Here is a 17,151-nt window from a genome sequence, read left to right on the forward strand (position 1 = left end):
GCTACTCCCCTGACCCACTCCATTGCCTTCCCTTCACCCCTGCTCTCTAAAAAGCTGGTTGACCCTGACCTCGACCCCATCCATAGGCTACATTGGGGTGGTGAACCGGAGCCAAAAGGACATCGATGGCAAGAAGGACATCACGGCTGCCTTGGCCGCCGAACGCAAGTTTTTCCTCTCCCACCCATCCTACCGCCACTTGGCTGACCGCATGGGCACACCCTACCTGCAGAAGGTCCTCAACCAGGTAGTGGCTCAGGCCAGAATGAGGCCTGGAGAAACCAGCATGAGAACAGAATCATTTAAGTGTGTTTTGTGACGGTCACCAACAGAGGTTAGCATCCCTATTATGCAGATGAACAAACTGAGGCCCAGAAAAGCAACGGAATTTGCCCACTGTCCCACAGGGAGGTAGCAGAGCTTTGCTGACCTTTCCCTTTCCCTGTCTGGGGCCTGGGAGGGGAGCTCTGGAACCCCTAAGAATGGAGAGAAGACCAAGACCTTGTGGGGAGGGTGGCACTGGCAAGGGCTTGGGTTTGGAGGCCGGTATTGGAGTGTACATGGCTGAAGACCTTGTTTCCTTCCGAAATGGGGAGAGGCTGACCTGGAGAGGGGGACAGCAATCCCAGGGGCTTTCCTAGGATGTTTCTCCATCTGGACTGGGGCTTCCAGCACTGAGGCATGCGTGTGTTGGTGGGAGGAAGGCAGTGGGGAATGCAGTGTGGCAGGGGACAGGATTGGGGAGTCTGGAGGCCAGAGACCAGGGTTCCAATCCCAGCTTTGGTATTCACCCAGAGACACTCTCCAGCTCTCTGACCTCTACCTCTGCATCTGTAAGATGGTGATGATGGTGATAAGACACTGTTTTAGGGTCATCGTGAGGTTCAGGGAGATACCGTGTGAGGACCTAGCCAGAGTGAGGACTTGAGGAGGGGGCAGCTGCCAGCCATCGCTGCCCCTGAAGCAGATCATGGCGTCCGAAAATATTAAATTAGTCAAAAAGTGGGTGATTTCAAATAAAAATCTAGATTGCTGGCTTCTTTGAAAATTGAGTTATTCATTCATGAATTCAATGAGCACCTGCTGTGTGCCAGGCCCTGCCCTTAGTCGTCTTTTGTTCTGGTGGGCAGGGCTGTGGCTGCCCACTCCAGCTCTCTACCTCACCGTGTCCACGGCCCGCTCCCCGGCACAGCCCCCCCTTGCTGCCTGACCCTGTGGGCATTCTGGATTTGTGACCGCAGCCTTAACCCTCCTCTCACCCCCACCCTAGCAACTGACGAACCACATTCGGGACACACTGCCGGGGCTGCGGAACAAACTTCAGAGCCAGCTGCTATCCATTGAGAAGGAGGTGGACGAATACAAGAACTTCCGCCCTGATGACCCAGCACGCAAGACCAAGGCCCTGCTGCAGTGAGGCCCTCCCCACCCCTGAGCTGCCCCTTCCCCCAGCATCTCGGCACAGGGCTCTCCCAGGGCCCCCTCCACTGGGCTGCTGCCATCCCCTCAGGCCACGCCACTCTCCCCCCAGGATGGTCCAGCAGTTCGCCGTGGACTTTGAGAAGCGCATCGAAGGCTCAGGGGACCAGATCGACACCTATGAACTTTCGGGGGGAGCACGCATCAACCGGATCTTTCATGAGCGCTTCCCCTTTGAGCTAGTCAAGGTAGGACAGGCTCCCCGGGGCAGGGGGGCTCAGGACTCTCGCATGTACGCCTTTCTGACCCCACCAGAGGCCCTGGTGCCCAGCTCTGGGAGTGGGGTGGGCCCCCATCTTGACCTCCCAGGTAGCAGGACAGGCCCTGACCAGCCATCTTTTGTTCTCCTGCACAGATGGAGTTTGACGAGAAGGAACTCCGAAGGGAGATCAGCTACGCCATCAAGAATATCCATGGCATTAGGCATGTATTGGGAGGGGAGGTGGCGGGGGGGGGCAAACCCCGGAAGGCAGGGGATCTAGTTCAGAGGCACATGGATTGATGAAGCTAAACTCCCTAAGGAAGGACCAAGCGTCCTGGTCCCCAGTCCCCTCAACTCTGACTTTCTGGCCCCCAGCTCGGACAGGCTCCGGCTGGGGAGATGGATGGGAGGCTTGGGCCACCCCCATTGCTACATCCTGCTGTTCTCCTTTGCTATTCCTGGGAACAGGGCCTGGAGACTGGACTAGCTGGGCAGAGCTCAGGACACAGGTGACTGGGTAGCACCCTCTGGGTCTGGGCCCTCTGCCCATTCCTAGGGTTAGACAGCACCCCCAGTTCTACCCAGGTAGCTACTCAAAGCTGCCCGAACCACTGGGTAGGGCTTGGGGTGGGGCGTCTAGGTATTGGCTTGTGTCCTTTTATGATGGGACAGGGCCTCTCACCACTCTAGCCCCTCCATAGTCCCAAGAGCCCAAAGTGGGCCCCATCCCACCCCACTTCCTTCCTTCTAGCCAACCCCAAGGCCTGTGGAGCAGGAGAGGGCACTGGGAAATAGACTGTTCCTTAAAAGATTAGACCCCCTTCAGGAACCCATATTTACACTGTGTGTTCTTTCAACGAGGAAATTTAAAGCACCTGTTGTGTGCCAGGCAGTGAACAAGACCAAAGTGCCCTGTTTTCATGCAGCCTCAATTCCAAGGTTTGGCATGGAATTTACAGACTGATAACTGCATTGGCCAAGCCCCAGAAAAAAACAAAACACCTCTCCTAGTCTTTAAATAAAATGCTCTGTTCCTGGAAGGGCTCTTCAAGAGAACCCAGTTCAGCAGTTTTCAAACCATAGAACCTTTTGTATGAACAGAAACTTAAGAGGAAGCAGGACTTGAACGCAGTTGTAAGCAGACCGTGTCTTGTCCCAAAGAACATCAATTGAACTTCCTTCTTTAGAATCCCTCCTGCCCATTTTACAGATAGGCACAATGAAGCCCAGAGAGGGGTAGTGGGAGGACCCTGAGGGCGTAGCTCAGGGGAGTGGGGCAGGGCCCTGGCCTGGCACTCCTGGCGAGAGCTGGCCTGTGACACTGTCCTTCTCCCGCTCTGGGTGTTCAGAACGGGGCTCTTTACCCCAGACATGGCCTTTGAGACCATTGTGAAAAAGCAGGTGAAGAAGATCCGAGAACCGTGTCTCAAGTGTGTGGACATGGTTATCTCGGAGCTAATCAGCACCGTTAGACAGTGCACCAAGAAGGTAACCTGGCGGCCCAGGCCAGCCCCCGCCTCTGCCCCCATCCTGCACTGCTGCCAGGCGCTCCTTCCCCACGTCTCCCACTGCCTCCTCGGTAGCATGTACAGACCTCAGCGGGGTGGGGGAGGCAGGTCACCACAGACCAGGAGAGGGGGGCTCTCCGAGGGGGCCTCACCCGTCTCCTGGCCCCCAGGCTTAGGAGACCAAGAGATTAGACACTAGTAAGACAGGGTTGATGGTGGCTATCGACCCTGGGAGTCCACCAAGAATCCCCCACCCCCCGCTCAGGGAGAATAGAGCTTAAGGGGACCCTGAGCCTCCTCCCTGCCCTCAGAGGTGAGTCATCTTTGGGGCTCCAAGGAGGGGACTTGGGGAAGCCTTGGCCCTGGTGACAAGTGAGGTACAGGACCTTTTTGGGTGCTGCTCCAGGGGCCTGGATGGCCAGAGGAGTGCAGAGGACCCAGGTCTAGCAGATACCCTGACTCCCCCCAAAGCACTTCATCCTCCCCATTCTCACCCCAGCCTCACTCAGGACCTGCTCCGTCCCTTCCATCCACATCTGACCTTCCAGAGACAGAGTCCTCTTCCATCTGCTATGTCATCTGAGCCTCAGAGAACCACCCAAGGAAGGCAGGGCAGGATGGCACCCATTTCACAGCACGCAAACTGAGGCTCAAGAGATCAAGGATATTAGCTAGGAGGTGACAGAACTGTTACTGGAAGCCAAGGCTTTGGACTCCAAGTCCAGTGCTCATGCAGTTTAACCCCCAGCCTCCCTCCCTTTCCTCTCCCCACTGCTGCCCTGGCCCCTCTCTATCACCACCTCCACTCTTTCTGTCTTTCTTCTTCTCTCTCTTTCTGTCTTTTCAAGCTGAATTGCTCCAGACCCCTTTGGAGGAAAGGCAACGGATACCCCTTGAGGAGAAAGGGAAGGGCAAGAGTAGAGCAGGGAGCTGGAGAGTGGAGGTCAGGCAGCTACACTGCAAACTCCAGGAGGCATTATCTGCACTGTAGTCTATGCAAATGGAGCCCCCTGGAGTTGTGCAGTGCACAGCCTGGGCAGCTGGATGCAGCAACCCTAGTGAAGGTAGGGAATTGTACTGGGCTTTGGAGTCAGGGTGAAGTGAACCCAAGAGGTGTTGGGAAACCTAGAATTGAACAGAATGGGTGGGTGGTGTTCTGGCCTGGGTTAGACCCTTAGGAGGGCCCAAGGCTGTGGCAAAGATGACATTGGAAAGAGAGGGCAAGCTCAGTGTAGCTGAGGAGTGGGGCGAAGCCCTGGGGACATGACCTGAACTCAGTAAGCGGCCTTGTATAGAGCAGGGGCTTGGTCCTTCAGAAGCACCCCCATACCCACAGAGCCCTGGGGGATGCTTGGCAGCACCTGGGAGGTGCCAACCCTGGGTGGCGGTAGGGAGGGCTGGGTCCCACGCTCACATTGTCTTCTGTTCTCTCTCTTTCTCTGTGTCGGTGTCTCTCTCTCTTCCCCCATGCCTGTGCCATCCTCTACCCCAACCCTGGCCCTGCTTGGCTTTCACTCCTCACCTTCTCCTCACCCACCCGCCCACCTGTGGCTGCTCCTCCTCCTCCCCGGGTGCAGGACGGGCCTCTTCACACCTGACCTCGCTTTTGAAGCCACAGTGAAAAAGCAGGTGCAGAAGCTCAAAGAGCCCAGTATCAAGTGTGTGGATATGGTAGTCAGTGAGCTCACAGCCACCATCAGAAAGTGTAGCGAAAAGGTATGGCAGCCACCTGGGTGGGACTGGGCCTGGCCGTCCCTGCCTCATGGCCACAGCCTCCCATGGGCACTAAGCAGGCCTGGGAGCCTCTGGGCCACCCATTTGGATGCCCATGCTGGCCAGGTGATTCCCGCCCTGAGGTTTCATGCCAGCTTATAACCCTGGGTCTGCTTGTACTCACAATCCCCTCAGACCCCCGTCTCTGCCAGAAGACTTTCCTCCAACCCAAACATCCTCGGTGGCCCCTTCCACCAATAAGAATGACAATGACAACGATGGTGATAAGGGGATGGCTGCTACGTTTTGAGCACCTACTATGTGCCAAGCATTGGATGAGGTGCTTGCCCTTGTCATTTGACTTAATCCTCTCAACCCTACGAACTGGTAGGGTCCATCGTTTTACAGATGATGAAACTGAGTCTCAGACAAGAAAAGCAGAGTGGGATTCAGATGAGGGAGGCTGAGGGTAGAGATCGGGGATCGGGGCCTCTGGGGTGGGAGACTCTCTCAGCCCCTCAAAACCAATTTGCCTCAAAGCATATTGGATTGCTCGCCTTACCGTGAGCTGTAACGCCTTTGGCAGGGTCAGCCGCTTTTGAGTCGTCCGTGACCTTTAGATGCCTTTTTCCTATTTGTCTGCTTTTGGGCATTTGGATCATTTTTAGCCAGGTTGTCTGAAGCAGTTCTTCCCAGGGGAGTGCAGGAGCATCACTTGCCTGGGGGAGCCTTTCCAGAATCAAATGCCAACCCCTCCCTGCAAAAAGCTGAACCAGAACCTCTGGGGGAGGGTTCAGCCTGGTCTGTATTTGAAAAAGCTCCCTGTTCTGCGGAGATGGGGGCACAACTGCCTTAACTTTGTTTCAAATAAGTGTCAGTTTCACGGCTCATGCACACTTAGTCTTGTGCACCCCTTGCACAATCCTGTCTCCCTTTTGCCCACATTTGTGTCAAGTGGGGATAGACTAAGCTAGTTAGCATCCACTCAGCGCCTGCTCCAGGGGAATCAAGCCTGGGCTGGACACCCCCACGCCCTAGTATTTTTCGTGGCATAAGTCATGGTCTCACTGCATCGTGACTACTAAGCAACACCGTCTTACTTTTGTCAAACTTGGAAAAACATCCAAGAGTGTGTTTCGAGCTGCCACAAATCGCTTTATGAAAGACAAAATATAACTAACCTTTTTTTAAACGTTGGTTTTTAATTATAAAAGTGACGCATTCTCAATTAAAGAAAATATGGAAAATACCAGCGTAAAAAGAAGGCAACAGCCCTCTCTTTCCGGAGAGCCACTAGTACGATTTTTGTACATTTCCTCCCAGTATACTCCTTTTTTAAAAAACAAATAAAATTATCAGTATTGATTTTGTTTTGATCACACATGATTGTAACAAAAATATTCCAAGAGCACAGAGACAGCAAGAGTCCCATAATCTCACAACCCTAGAGTGAAGGACTGCTAACAGCACACTCATCCCCACTAATTACAGATATACACCAGTTCTCACCTAAATAGGATCACACCACACACTGACCCATAAATTCTTCCTTCTTACTGAGCAGTGTGGAATCCTTGTAGGTAGCTACATAAAGAGCATGCCCTTGAACTGCTGAATTGTATTTCCCAGTAGAAATGTGGCACACGTCATTTATATAGTCAATATCCTTTTGACAGATATTTAGGTTGTTCCAACCTGGTTTTTCTTGTTTGTCTTTTGCAACAGGCTGCAATGAACATCTGTATATAAATGTATTCATGGTTCTTATCTTGTTGTTTCTTTAGCGCACATTTCTAAATATAGAATTGCCTAGTCAATGAATACAAGCTTTCACAATTTTGGTCAGATTGCCTTCCAAAAAGTTTTCACCAATTTATATTCCTCCAAAGCTTTTTTCTATACACAGGTTTGTTTATTTTGTAATGTGATCACACTGTGAACATATTAGCATCAGTTTTTTTCTCTTAATAATATGCACTATTGGCGTATTATTACATAAACATTTTTAATGATTGTGTAATATTCTATCGAATAGATTTATCATGGTTTACTTCACCATTTTTCTATTGGTGAACATTTAAATTGTCTCTAGTTTTCCCATATTATAAATAACCTGGCAATGAACATCTTTATGTATAAAGAAGTTTATTTTTCTTTCTTGAAGATTATTTCCTTAGGATAGATTCCTAGAAGACCGATTACTAGATATAAACATTTAAAAACCATGGAAAACTTTGCTGAATTGCATTCCAAAAGAAAGCAATAATTATTGTTAATGGTAAAAGCTTGGAAACAACCCAGATGTCCATCAAGAGGGAATTGATTACATAAAGTATCACAGACAATGGAAGCCTTGCTGATAAAGCGGGTTCTGGTCCCAGACCACCGCAATAAAACAAATATCGCAACAAAGTGACACGAGTTGTTTGGTTTTCCACTTCTAAGCTTAGCAAGCCACTCCTGCCAGAGGTTTGAAAACGAGTCAGCTCTCATTATCCCATCCCTACCGGAATTCGGTTTCATCTCTGGATGAAAGCTAGAGTTTCATGTCAGGCATGTGATTGCTGCTGAGTCCTCTCAACAACCCTCAAAGTGAAAGTGCCATTACTACCACGTTTTACCCATGGAGAAACAGGCTCAGAGAAGACCACTCACTTTTCAAAGGAGAGTCTGCAGGGCAGGGGCTGGCTTTGAACCCAGAGCCATGTGGCTCCAGGGCCTTTGCCCCTGACCACTAACTGGTGGCCTCCAGGCTGACTATCCTGCTCAGCCAAGGACTGAGAGAGAAAAGTTCCATTTTAAAAACTGGCTAAAAGTCCTGGAAATGCTCAGAGGCAGCCAGAATGGAAAAAGATGCTCAAAGGGAACAAGACTTCTCAAAGGAGCTGAGGCTTCCCTGCCATGTGGGACACGTGGAAAACTTGACAAATGGAATATCCAGGCAGTTAGTGGGAGAACTGGTCATGCTCTTTGGCAAATTGCTCCCTCCTCCTCCCTACTTGCCCCCCTCCCCCCTCCTCTGCAAAGCCCCACCCTCGGAGAGAGCACTTGGGACCATCTCAGTGAAGGCCTGATGGCTGTGACTCACTCCCGAATCTCTGCTTCAAGCTGGAGATTTCGAGAAGGAGTGGGAACCACTCCTTGAGCCTCATGGGGCAGCAGGGTCCACTGGTCTCAGGCTGCCCCCCCACCAGACCCCTTGTACTTGGCCACATCAGCCACGCCTTTGGCACAGCCACAGGATGGTGCGGTGACAGGGTGGGGGTGGGAGGATGTGACATTTCTCACATCTGCCTCTCCTGGGCGCTGCTTTCTTCCCTCTCCTCCTGCCTCTCCCAATGCCCCCACCCCATCTCCTTGGCCTCCATCTTGCGCTCAGAATCACTACCTGTGACCCAGTGATGCTAACCTCCAGCTCTCTTCCCACATAGGGAGATCCACCTGAGGGGCCTGATCCAGGCATGGGACGAGGGACAAGAGTGGTCTGGCTCTGTCTCCCTTGGGCCCCACGTGGCCACCGATGGGAAGGGTGGGCCAGCAGGACTGGAGGTCCCTGTGGTTGGGTTCCCACCATCAGCAGCTCCACAAGTCTCCCTCCTCAAGGAGTTGCCTGTTCATGAGGCAGAGGGCAGAGGAACCCGTGTCCATGCACTGTGTCAAGGAGGGCAAAGACATCCTTCCATCCATTCATTCCCTCATTCCTTCAACGTGCCCTCTCTGAGCACTGGTGGTGTGCCTGGCCCTGCCCCTGCCTTCAGGGCAATTGCAATACAGTTTAATGAGGGAAGGTAACAGGGGCCACAGAGAGACCCTTTACCCAGCTCTCAGGGTGGTCAGAGCAGGCTTTCGGATGGAGGTGACATCCAACAGTGTCTTGAGGGAGAATGAGGCAACCTGGGCTTTGTCCAGGCAGAGGAGAAGGGCTTGCAGTAACTTCCCCTTCAGCCTCAGTCGATACAAACTGGGGGGAAATGGGTGGTGCTGAGCTCCTAACCCCAAAGGAGTAGGGTAGAGACAGTTTGGCTGGCCAGCTCAGGGCCAGACAGATGTGGATGGGGATGATGGTTCCAGGCTGGAGCATGCAAAGGGAGGCTAAACTGGGTGGGTTCTACCAAGAGGGCCAGGGGCCCAGCCAGGCCCCCCGCGGGGTACTGCTCATGCTGCTGGCACCCCCACTCCGCATGCCCCCCACACCCTCGCATGACTGTGCCTGTGGCTTCTGCATGTCGTATGTGTGACTGCTGGTTTTCCCATCTCCCAGCTCTGACAAGGAGCATTGCCTGTCCCCAGCCTGATTCAGGAGGCCAACTGGCACCTTAGGCCCTGCCCTCCCCACATTCTTCCTGGACAGGAATTCCCTGCTTGATTCCCCACCTGACTGTCCCACCAAGGCTTTGAGAAGGCAAGGGGTAGCCCTGAGGGTCAGTGAAAGCTTCGGGAGCTTATGGTCCGCCAAGCAAAGGCCTCAGTGGAATATGTCTGGTTCCAAGATGGCTGCCACCAAGATGGCAGCCGAGGAGCACACTGATTCCCATGGCATTTCTGCCCATGGGAACTGCCCTCCTCCTTGAAGTTGCTCAGGTAGGACAGTGAAGAGGGCCTGAAACCAGGAAAAACCTTGAATTGCCATTTGGAACCCACACTTGGGGAAAAGGGGTGGCCGTGGTTTGGTGCCATCAGCTTCCTGGGACCCCAGGTCTCTCTCCCCCTGCTCTCAGGCATTCTGTGTGTGCCTCCACCCCATGCCCCTGGACCCTGGTGGGGTTTGGGTGCTCCCGGCCCATGCCCCCTGTGTACGTGGCTCTCTCGCCTCCCACTTTTCCCCAGCTCCAGCAATACCCGAGGCTGCGCGAGGAGATGGAGCGCATTGTGACCACCCACATCCGGGAGCGCGAGGGTCGCACAAAGGAGCAGGTGAGCCCACGTCCCAGCCCCTCTTCCCTAGCCTTTCCTCAGGTCCCTGGACTCTCTTCCTTCTTCCCACTTTGTCTCTTCTTTCTCAGCCTCCCTCATACTTTCCATCCTTACACCAACTTTCTCTCTCTCTCTCTCTCTCTGGAATATATTATATACATATAACAAAATGTACTATTTTAACCATTTCTAAGTGTGAAGTTCTCTGGTATTAAATACATTCACATTGTTGTGCAACCATCACCACCATCCATTTCCAGAACTTTTTCATCTTCCCAAAATGAAACTCTGTCCCCATGAAACACTAACTCCCCATTCCGCTTAACCCCAACTCCTGGCACCCACTATTCTACGTTCTGTTTCTATGAATTTGAAAACTCTCGGGACCTAATATAAGTGGAAACATGTAACATTTGTCCTTTTGTGTCTGGCTTCTTTCACTTAGCAAAATGTTCTCAAGGTTCATCCATGTTGTAGCATGTGTCAGAATTTTCTTCCTTTTAAAGACTGAATGATATTCCATTGTACGTATAGACCACATTTTGTTTATCCATTTGGGTTGTTTCCACTTCTTTCTTGGCTATTGTGAATAATTCTTCTATGAACATTGGTGCACAAGTATCTTTTGGAGACCCTGCTTTCCATTCTTATGGGTACTATCCAGAAGTGGAATTGCTGGGTCATATAATAGTTCTATGTTTAATTTTTTGAGGAAGCACCATAGTGATTTCCACAGTGCAGCACCATTTTACATTCCCACCATCTGCTTCTCAACTTTTTGGCAATCTATGCTCTGGTCATCTCTCTTTGGGCCTCTGTCTCTATATGCTGTTTCTCTGGGTCACCTTATACCTGTCATCGCCACCCCTCTTCCTTTTATGTAGTCATTTATCAAATATTCATTCATTCAGTCACAAACAATATTACTGGATGCTGTCTCTGAGCTGGAAGGAGCACAGATAAGCGTGTCCTCCTTCTGGCTTCACACAGCTCACAGGCTACTCCTCTTTCCTTATCCATCTGTCATCCTTCTGTCTATGACCACCTCTGCTACCCTTCCCAGCCTCTATCCTTACACATCCCTTTTCCACAGTGACTCTGTCCCCAGTTGCTCACATTTTTGTTGTTGATGTTGTTTTTAAATCCTTATTGGTCTCCTTTTAATGATAAAAGTGATAAAGATTCAATAAAATATTCAATGACTATAGAAGTGATTAAATGACAAGCAAATGTTCCTCCATTCACTCCTCCCTGCCCCCAGTCCCTCCCACAAAATAACCATTAACCATTTGGTGTGTCCCCTTGCGGGCATTTTTCCTAGGCACACACAGATTCCAGATTCCATCTGAATCTTAAAGAACCACCATCCTGGGTTGTGTCGTGCCTTTCTTCTCTAAAGATAATTGTAGGAGCTGACATCTGTGGAGCACCTATTACGTGTCAGATATGTCACCTGCCTCATCTCGTTGTCTCTTCCCCACTCCTATGAGGCTGAAACACTTCCTTTGAACTTGAGGCAGGCCCCAGGCTCACAGGAAGCAGCAGCTCCTGGGTCTGAACGCTGCATGTGCGTCAGGAATGTCACTCTCACCACAGCTCAATGACAATCCCATCACTCTTAACCATTTGCGAAGAGGATCTTCCCATGCGGGAACCTAGAAATTGTCCTCATCCTTTGAACAGCTTTATTGTTCGGAGGGTACCATAATCTATTTCACCTTCCACTGGCCATTGGCTTGCTCCCAATTTGTCTCTGTTATAAACCACACACACCCTGGTACATAGATCTCTGCTCACTTAATGAATTTATCTGTGAGATGTAATTCTAGATGTGAATATGTGCATTTTAATGTTGTCAAATATTGCCAAATTGCCCTCCGAGAGGGTGATACAAATTTATACTTCCATCAATAGTATATAAGAGAATCCATCTTCTCACAATTATGCCCACACTGGTCATTACCAATATTTATTATTAAATTGATAGGTTTAAAAAAGGTCTCGTGGTTTTAACATATTTCTTTATTAATGAGGGTGAGCATTTTTTACATATCCTTATTGGTTACATGCATTCCTTCTATGAATTACGCATTCATGTTCTTTGGCTATTTTGATTTGTGTTTCTCGTCTCACTTATGGATTTGTAGAAACTCTTTATTTATTATGGATACTGTTATGTATGTATTATGGATCATGGATTATGGATTTATTTATTTGGATTCGATACGTGCTGCAAGTATGTTTCTCCCAGCTTTTCATACATTTTAAAACTTTGTGGTGTCTTTTCCACTTGCCTCCTGACCTGTGTATCTTTGAAGGTCATGCTTCTCATCGATATTGAGCTGGCTTACATGAATACCAACCATGAGGACTTCATAGGCTTTGCCAAGTGAGTGCTCCCTGAGCAGAGAAGGTGACACCTCATGTGACGGGGAGAGGGAGAGAGTAGGACCCAGGGCTTCTGGGTTTGGTGTCCGTTGAGCAGTGGCAATGGAGCTGGGCTTCTTGAGAGGAGAAGTTCTGAGACGCTTCCCTCTCTCCCCATTAGTGCTCAGCAGAGGAGCAACCAGATGAACAAGAAGAAGGCTTCAGGGAACCAGGTGAGTGAGCCCCGGTGCCCCAGCCCGAGGGATGGAGGGTGCCGGATGGACGCCAAGCTCTGAGAGCCCCCTCCCCGAAGGGGAATGGTCCCATGGGGCCAAGGAGCCTGTCAACTGCCGGCCACACGCCTCCCACTCTGCCTCAGTAACCCTCTCTCCTCTCTCCCGATGCTTCTCGTGGTTGCTATGGTTACCTCTTTGCAGGATGAGATTCTGGTGAGTACCAGGACTGGGGCTCTTGGCTTGTATAGTGAGGGGGAGGAAGGGGCCCATTTGTAGTGGGGATGGGCAAGATGGCACCCTTTGGCTTGAGCTGCTTGCACAGACCAGCACAAGGGTGTCCACACTTGATCTCAGGCCAGAGGCAAGGCCTAGCCACACACGGAGTCCCATCAGTCTGTCCATCAGTACGCATGACCTAAGCATTACTTCAGGCAGTGGTAGACCATGGGGGCTGGGGCGGGTCAAAATGCCTCGCTGGTGCCTGGCACTGAGTAGGGGTGCTCAAATAACTGTTTGATGGATGGGTGGGTGGGTGGGTGGGTGGATGGGTAGATGGATGAGAGAGAAACATGTTTTTAAGCTAGCCATCTCCGCCAGAAAGTGGAGTAAGGAGATGAATGCAATGTCAAGAGACAAGTCTGTCCTCACCTGTTCTGTCCTTCAGATCTCTGCTGACACATCGCTTCTCCATCTTAGTTGTACACATGAGCCATAGAGTCCTGGGCTTTTCCAGAGGCCAGAGTCTCTGTAATAATCTGCACGTTTGTGATTATTGACTTCACACCTATTTCCATCCCAAACCCCATGAGGGAAAGGGCTTGGTCTGTCTTGTTCATCAGTAAATCTTCAGCCTCCAGCCCAGTGCCTGGCACACAGTAGGTGCGCAGTAGGATGAAGGAATGGATGGATGTAATATCTCAGGGCAGTTTGGTTCAACGAACACTCACTGGTGCCTATACTGCTGGCCCCTGGACAGGAGACAGACCTTGGCACTGCCCCTTGGAGACCTGGACCAGCAGGCAGGGCCCAGGCAGGGCAGGAGTCGGGGAAGCGGGAGGTCCCTGCTGCAGGGGCTCTGGATGAGCAGAGGGGGGAAGGGCTGGGGGTGGCTGAGGGAGGACAAAGGCAGCAGGGCAGGGCAGGGAGCAGGATGGCGAGGCCTGTTGGTCAGATGCTGGGCAATCCCAGTGCTAGGGTGTGGTATTTGGACTCAATCCCAAAGACACTGAAGGGATCCACTGGATGGGGACGTGGTAGGAGAGGGGTCATGGGGCCCAGCGTCTGCGCAGTGACTCTGCCCTTAGAGTACAATCCACAGCTCTGGCCTATGGTGATGGGCCAGGACAGTCCTAGGGACAGCTGCTTCCTGCTGTGAAAAGAGACCTTTGCCTGTTACTCTGAGCTTTCCCCAGGAAGAAGGGGCCTGGACAATTGGTACTCAGCGCCTCCCCTCTGCCCCCACTCCCTATCACCCCACCTGTGTCCGGGGCTTGGGGCCAGAGGCTGTTGGAACCCTACTGTTACAGCACTCGTGTATTCATACCACAAATATTTGTTGATCACTTATCGTCTGCTAAGCCCTCTGCAAGGTACTGGGGTACACCAGAGAATGAGAGAGTTCACAATTTAGCAAGAGAGGCTGACATCAACAGGTAATCTCACACACACACACACACACACACACACACACGCACGCACACTCACATGCACATACGTGCATCATGCACATTAATTCGAAATCCCAATCATTGTCATAGAAGAAGACTTAAGGGAGTGATAAAAGATTATAATGGGGTTCCTGACTTATACTGGAGGCCAGAGAAGGCCTGCCTGAGAATGTCATTTCTGAACTGATACCCAGAGGGCGAGTAAGAATTTGCCAGGCAAACAGGAAAGGAAGTACTTTCTAGGCAGAGGCAACAGCAGCATGTGCAAAGTCTCTGAGGTCAGAAACGAGTCTTAGAATAAATTGGATCTCAAGCTGAAAAGACGCTCAGAGTTCTCTTGCCCAGTTGGCCACCTAAGCTTTGCTTATACCCTTTTAGTGGTGGGGAGCTCATCCCCTACCAAGGCCACCGGTCCCCTACTCAGACAGCTCTGAGGGCTCTTTATCTTGAGCTCACCTCTGCCTTCTTCTGTCTTCCGCTCTGTTGGCTTCTGGTTCAAACCAGGGCAGGTATGGCCCCCACCCTCCCTGACCAGCCAGGCCTCCATGAGCTGGGGAAAGGGTGGGTTTTCGAGTGCCTGTCTTTGCCTACCCTATCTGCCACCCGGAAGCCTGGCCTCTGCCCGCTGACCTCCGGCCCCCGCCCCCTCCAGGTCATCCGGAAAGGCTGGCTGACAATCAACAACATTGGCATCATGAAGGGGGGCTCCAAGGAGTATTGGTTTGTGCTGACGGCCGAGAATCTGTCCTGGTACAAAGATGACGAGGTGAGTCAAGGGCCAGGGGTCCTCGAGGGGCTTGGCTGGTGGCCGGAGTCAGGCTCAGACCCTTCCACGGGCTTGGCGTGCACTGGGCCACCCAAGACAGGTTTTTAAAAATCCCATCAAAGATCTTCTGGTCTGGAGGTGGGCTGCAAGGACCAGTGGCAGGCCATCCTGGGGGCTCATGCAGGCTGGATGGACACGGCTTGGCAGGGCTGGGGAGCTTGGGGCTAAGTGCCCTGGAGAGGGTGAGCTGGGGTACTAGGCTCCCCTCCCTGACCCCTCCAGCTCTGCGGCCTTCCTGTTTTCCCACTCCAGGGCGTGCCGCCTCGTCTGTGGCCCCCACAGGCCCATGACACACACTGGTCCAGCTGCCAGACACCCTGTTAACCCCTGTACCCCAGTCCCCCAGACCCTGGCCGTCCAAGGGAGATCCCCAGCGTGCCTCCAGGCCCCACAGAAGCACAACTCCACTGCCCACGAGTGCAAACAGACCCCCACCACCTCCCTCCCCTGCTGCTGGTCTCCTTTAAGAATGAATCTATTTGGCTTCCACATCTGGATTCCAGAGGTGACCATAGAGAGCAGGGAGGGCTGGGGGAGGCTTGTGGTAATGAACTCCAGCTGGCCCCAGAGTGGGGGAAGGGACTCTCTTCTTCCTGAGGGGTCTGTTGGAGGAGATGGTACTTTCAATGGGGAAGGAGGGCACAACGTGGGGGCCGTGATTCTGGTCTCCAAGCCCCTCCTTGATCCCTGCCCCCTCTAAGTCGCTCTGGGCAGTCCCCCCCCCATCCCCACCTTGGGCGGGGCCCTCTGTCGTCACTGACAGGGGTGCCAAACCATCTGGACCTCATTACCCCAAGCCTGGCCTCTCCCTGAGCACAAGGGCCCCTGGAAGGGATGGAGTGTGAGGTGGCATGGCAGGCGGGTGGGGGGCGACTTCCTGCTCCATAGCCCAGGCTGGATCCCTAGACGCCCCCCGTGGTGGTCTGGGGAGTGCAGATAGTGTGACCTGGGACTGAGGGCCAGTAACTGGCTACACTAGGGGGCGGGGCAGTGTATCCGAGGGGGGCCCCTGTCCTCCTACCTGTGGGGGGGGAGTCTTTTTTGAGCTTTGTGTGTACATTTGAGTTTAGTCGTGTGTCGAAGCCAGCCCTGAGTGGATGTGGGGAGTGGACAGTGAGTGCTGGGAGGTAGGGGGGTGTGAGGCTTGTGGCTATTGTGTGCGGGTGTTTTGTGGGAGACTGTTGGGGTGTAAGCATCTAGGTGTGTTTGGTATAGGAGGGTTTGTAGGTGCGTTTGGGGGCAGAGTGTGTGTGCCTCGGGCGTGTGTGCCCGTGCTGGGTGTATAAGTGTGTGTGTGGAGTGAGTGGGCTTGAGGAAGGGTGTATGTGTGGAGTATTTGAGAATATGTGTGTATTTGGGATGTACAGATGGCCAGTGTTCCGTTGGGAGGGTGTGTGTGTGTGTGTGTGTGTGTGTGTGTGTGTGTGCACGCATGTGTGCACATACAGTGTACATGTGTGCTTAGGGCATGGATGTGTGGTTTAAAGTGCGGGTGTGGGGATGTATGTGCCTGAATTGTGAGGTGTGCGTGTCAAGGCTACGTGATGTGTGTGTGTTGGGTGTGAGTGGATTTTTGCACTAGAACATCTGGGGAAATGGAGGTGGTCCCGGCTAGGGGGAGGGTGATCTGTCCCTTTTCTCCCTCCAGCTGCCAGCACTCTGGTCTTTGGGACTTGGGTGGCCCTCTGGGCAGACAGGAGGCCACCCATATCCCCAGCCCTCATTGGCAACCCCTCCCCCCAGCTTCTCAGTCTGCCTTTGCCACCCATCAGCACCCCTCACCCCATCCCACAACAGAATGGCACCCCCATCCTTCTGCACCTCCTCCCAGTCCTCCCTATGCCCCCCACACCCCTGCCCCAGCTCCGAGCTCCAGCTCTGGGATGACGGGGGTCGGTCCGGCTCTCCAGCGGCGCCGAGGGTCTAACCCAGCCAGCCTAACCAATGTGCAGACTACTGTACAATTTGGGATCCTGAACAGATAGTCTAAACACTGGGTAGACGGAGTGGACGTGTCCTCTGGTCCATCCAGGTGGCAGTGTCTGTCATCGGGTGGGAGCTTCAGCCCGTCTCTTGGAGATCCAAGGCCCCCATCCCCAGCCCAGCCAGCCCGAGGTCCCTTCTCTGCTCCCGGCTCCCCTTCTGCCTCCTTTGACGTGGCAGGGGTGAGCAGTAGCTGTGGCTGGGAAGGAGGGGCCTGGGGAGGGGGCTGGCCAGCAGGAAGGGAGGGGTGAGGGGA

General features: G+C 52.6%; 1 protein-coding gene across 20 annotated transcripts in view; it reads left to right on the top strand.

Annotated features, from left to right (window-relative positions):
- The window catches only part of DNM1 (dynamin 1), a 40,142-nt gene that overhangs the window by 13,311 nt on the left and 9,680 nt on the right, over positions 1 to 17,151 (top strand). For 13 of the 20 annotated variants that reach the window (XR_012495962.1, XR_012495966.1, XR_012495965.1 and 10 more), the window contains exons 6-15: positions 87 to 247; positions 1,271 to 1,413; positions 1,532 to 1,667; positions 1,835 to 1,902; positions 4,767 to 4,905; positions 9,730 to 9,816; positions 12,135 to 12,205; positions 12,365 to 12,416; positions 12,621 to 12,632; positions 14,739 to 14,852. Coding sequence is in view for 14 of the 20 variants with exons in the window: in XM_074331084.1 (XP_074187185.1) it covers positions 87 to 247; positions 1,271 to 1,413; positions 1,532 to 1,667; positions 1,835 to 1,902; positions 4,767 to 4,905; positions 9,730 to 9,816; positions 12,135 to 12,205; positions 12,365 to 12,416; positions 12,621 to 12,632; positions 14,739 to 14,852 (983 nt within the window). In the remaining 6 variants the exon portion in view is untranslated. Of the gene's footprint in view, positions 1 to 86; positions 248 to 1,270; positions 1,414 to 1,531; positions 1,668 to 1,834; positions 1,903 to 3,030; positions 3,170 to 4,766; positions 4,906 to 9,729; positions 9,817 to 12,134; positions 12,206 to 12,364; positions 12,417 to 12,620; positions 12,633 to 14,738; positions 14,853 to 17,151 lie in introns of all 20 variants that reach the window. The other 7 variants (XM_074331097.1, XM_074331092.1, XM_074331085.1 and 4 more) reach the window with 3 other exon arrangements.

Source organism: Rhinolophus sinicus, linkage group LG04 (genome assembly GCF_036562045.2).
Source record: "Rhinolophus sinicus isolate RSC01 linkage group LG04, ASM3656204v1, whole genome shotgun sequence".
In the NCBI taxonomy this organism is placed as follows: domain Eukaryota; kingdom Metazoa; phylum Chordata; class Mammalia; order Chiroptera; family Rhinolophidae; genus Rhinolophus; species Rhinolophus sinicus.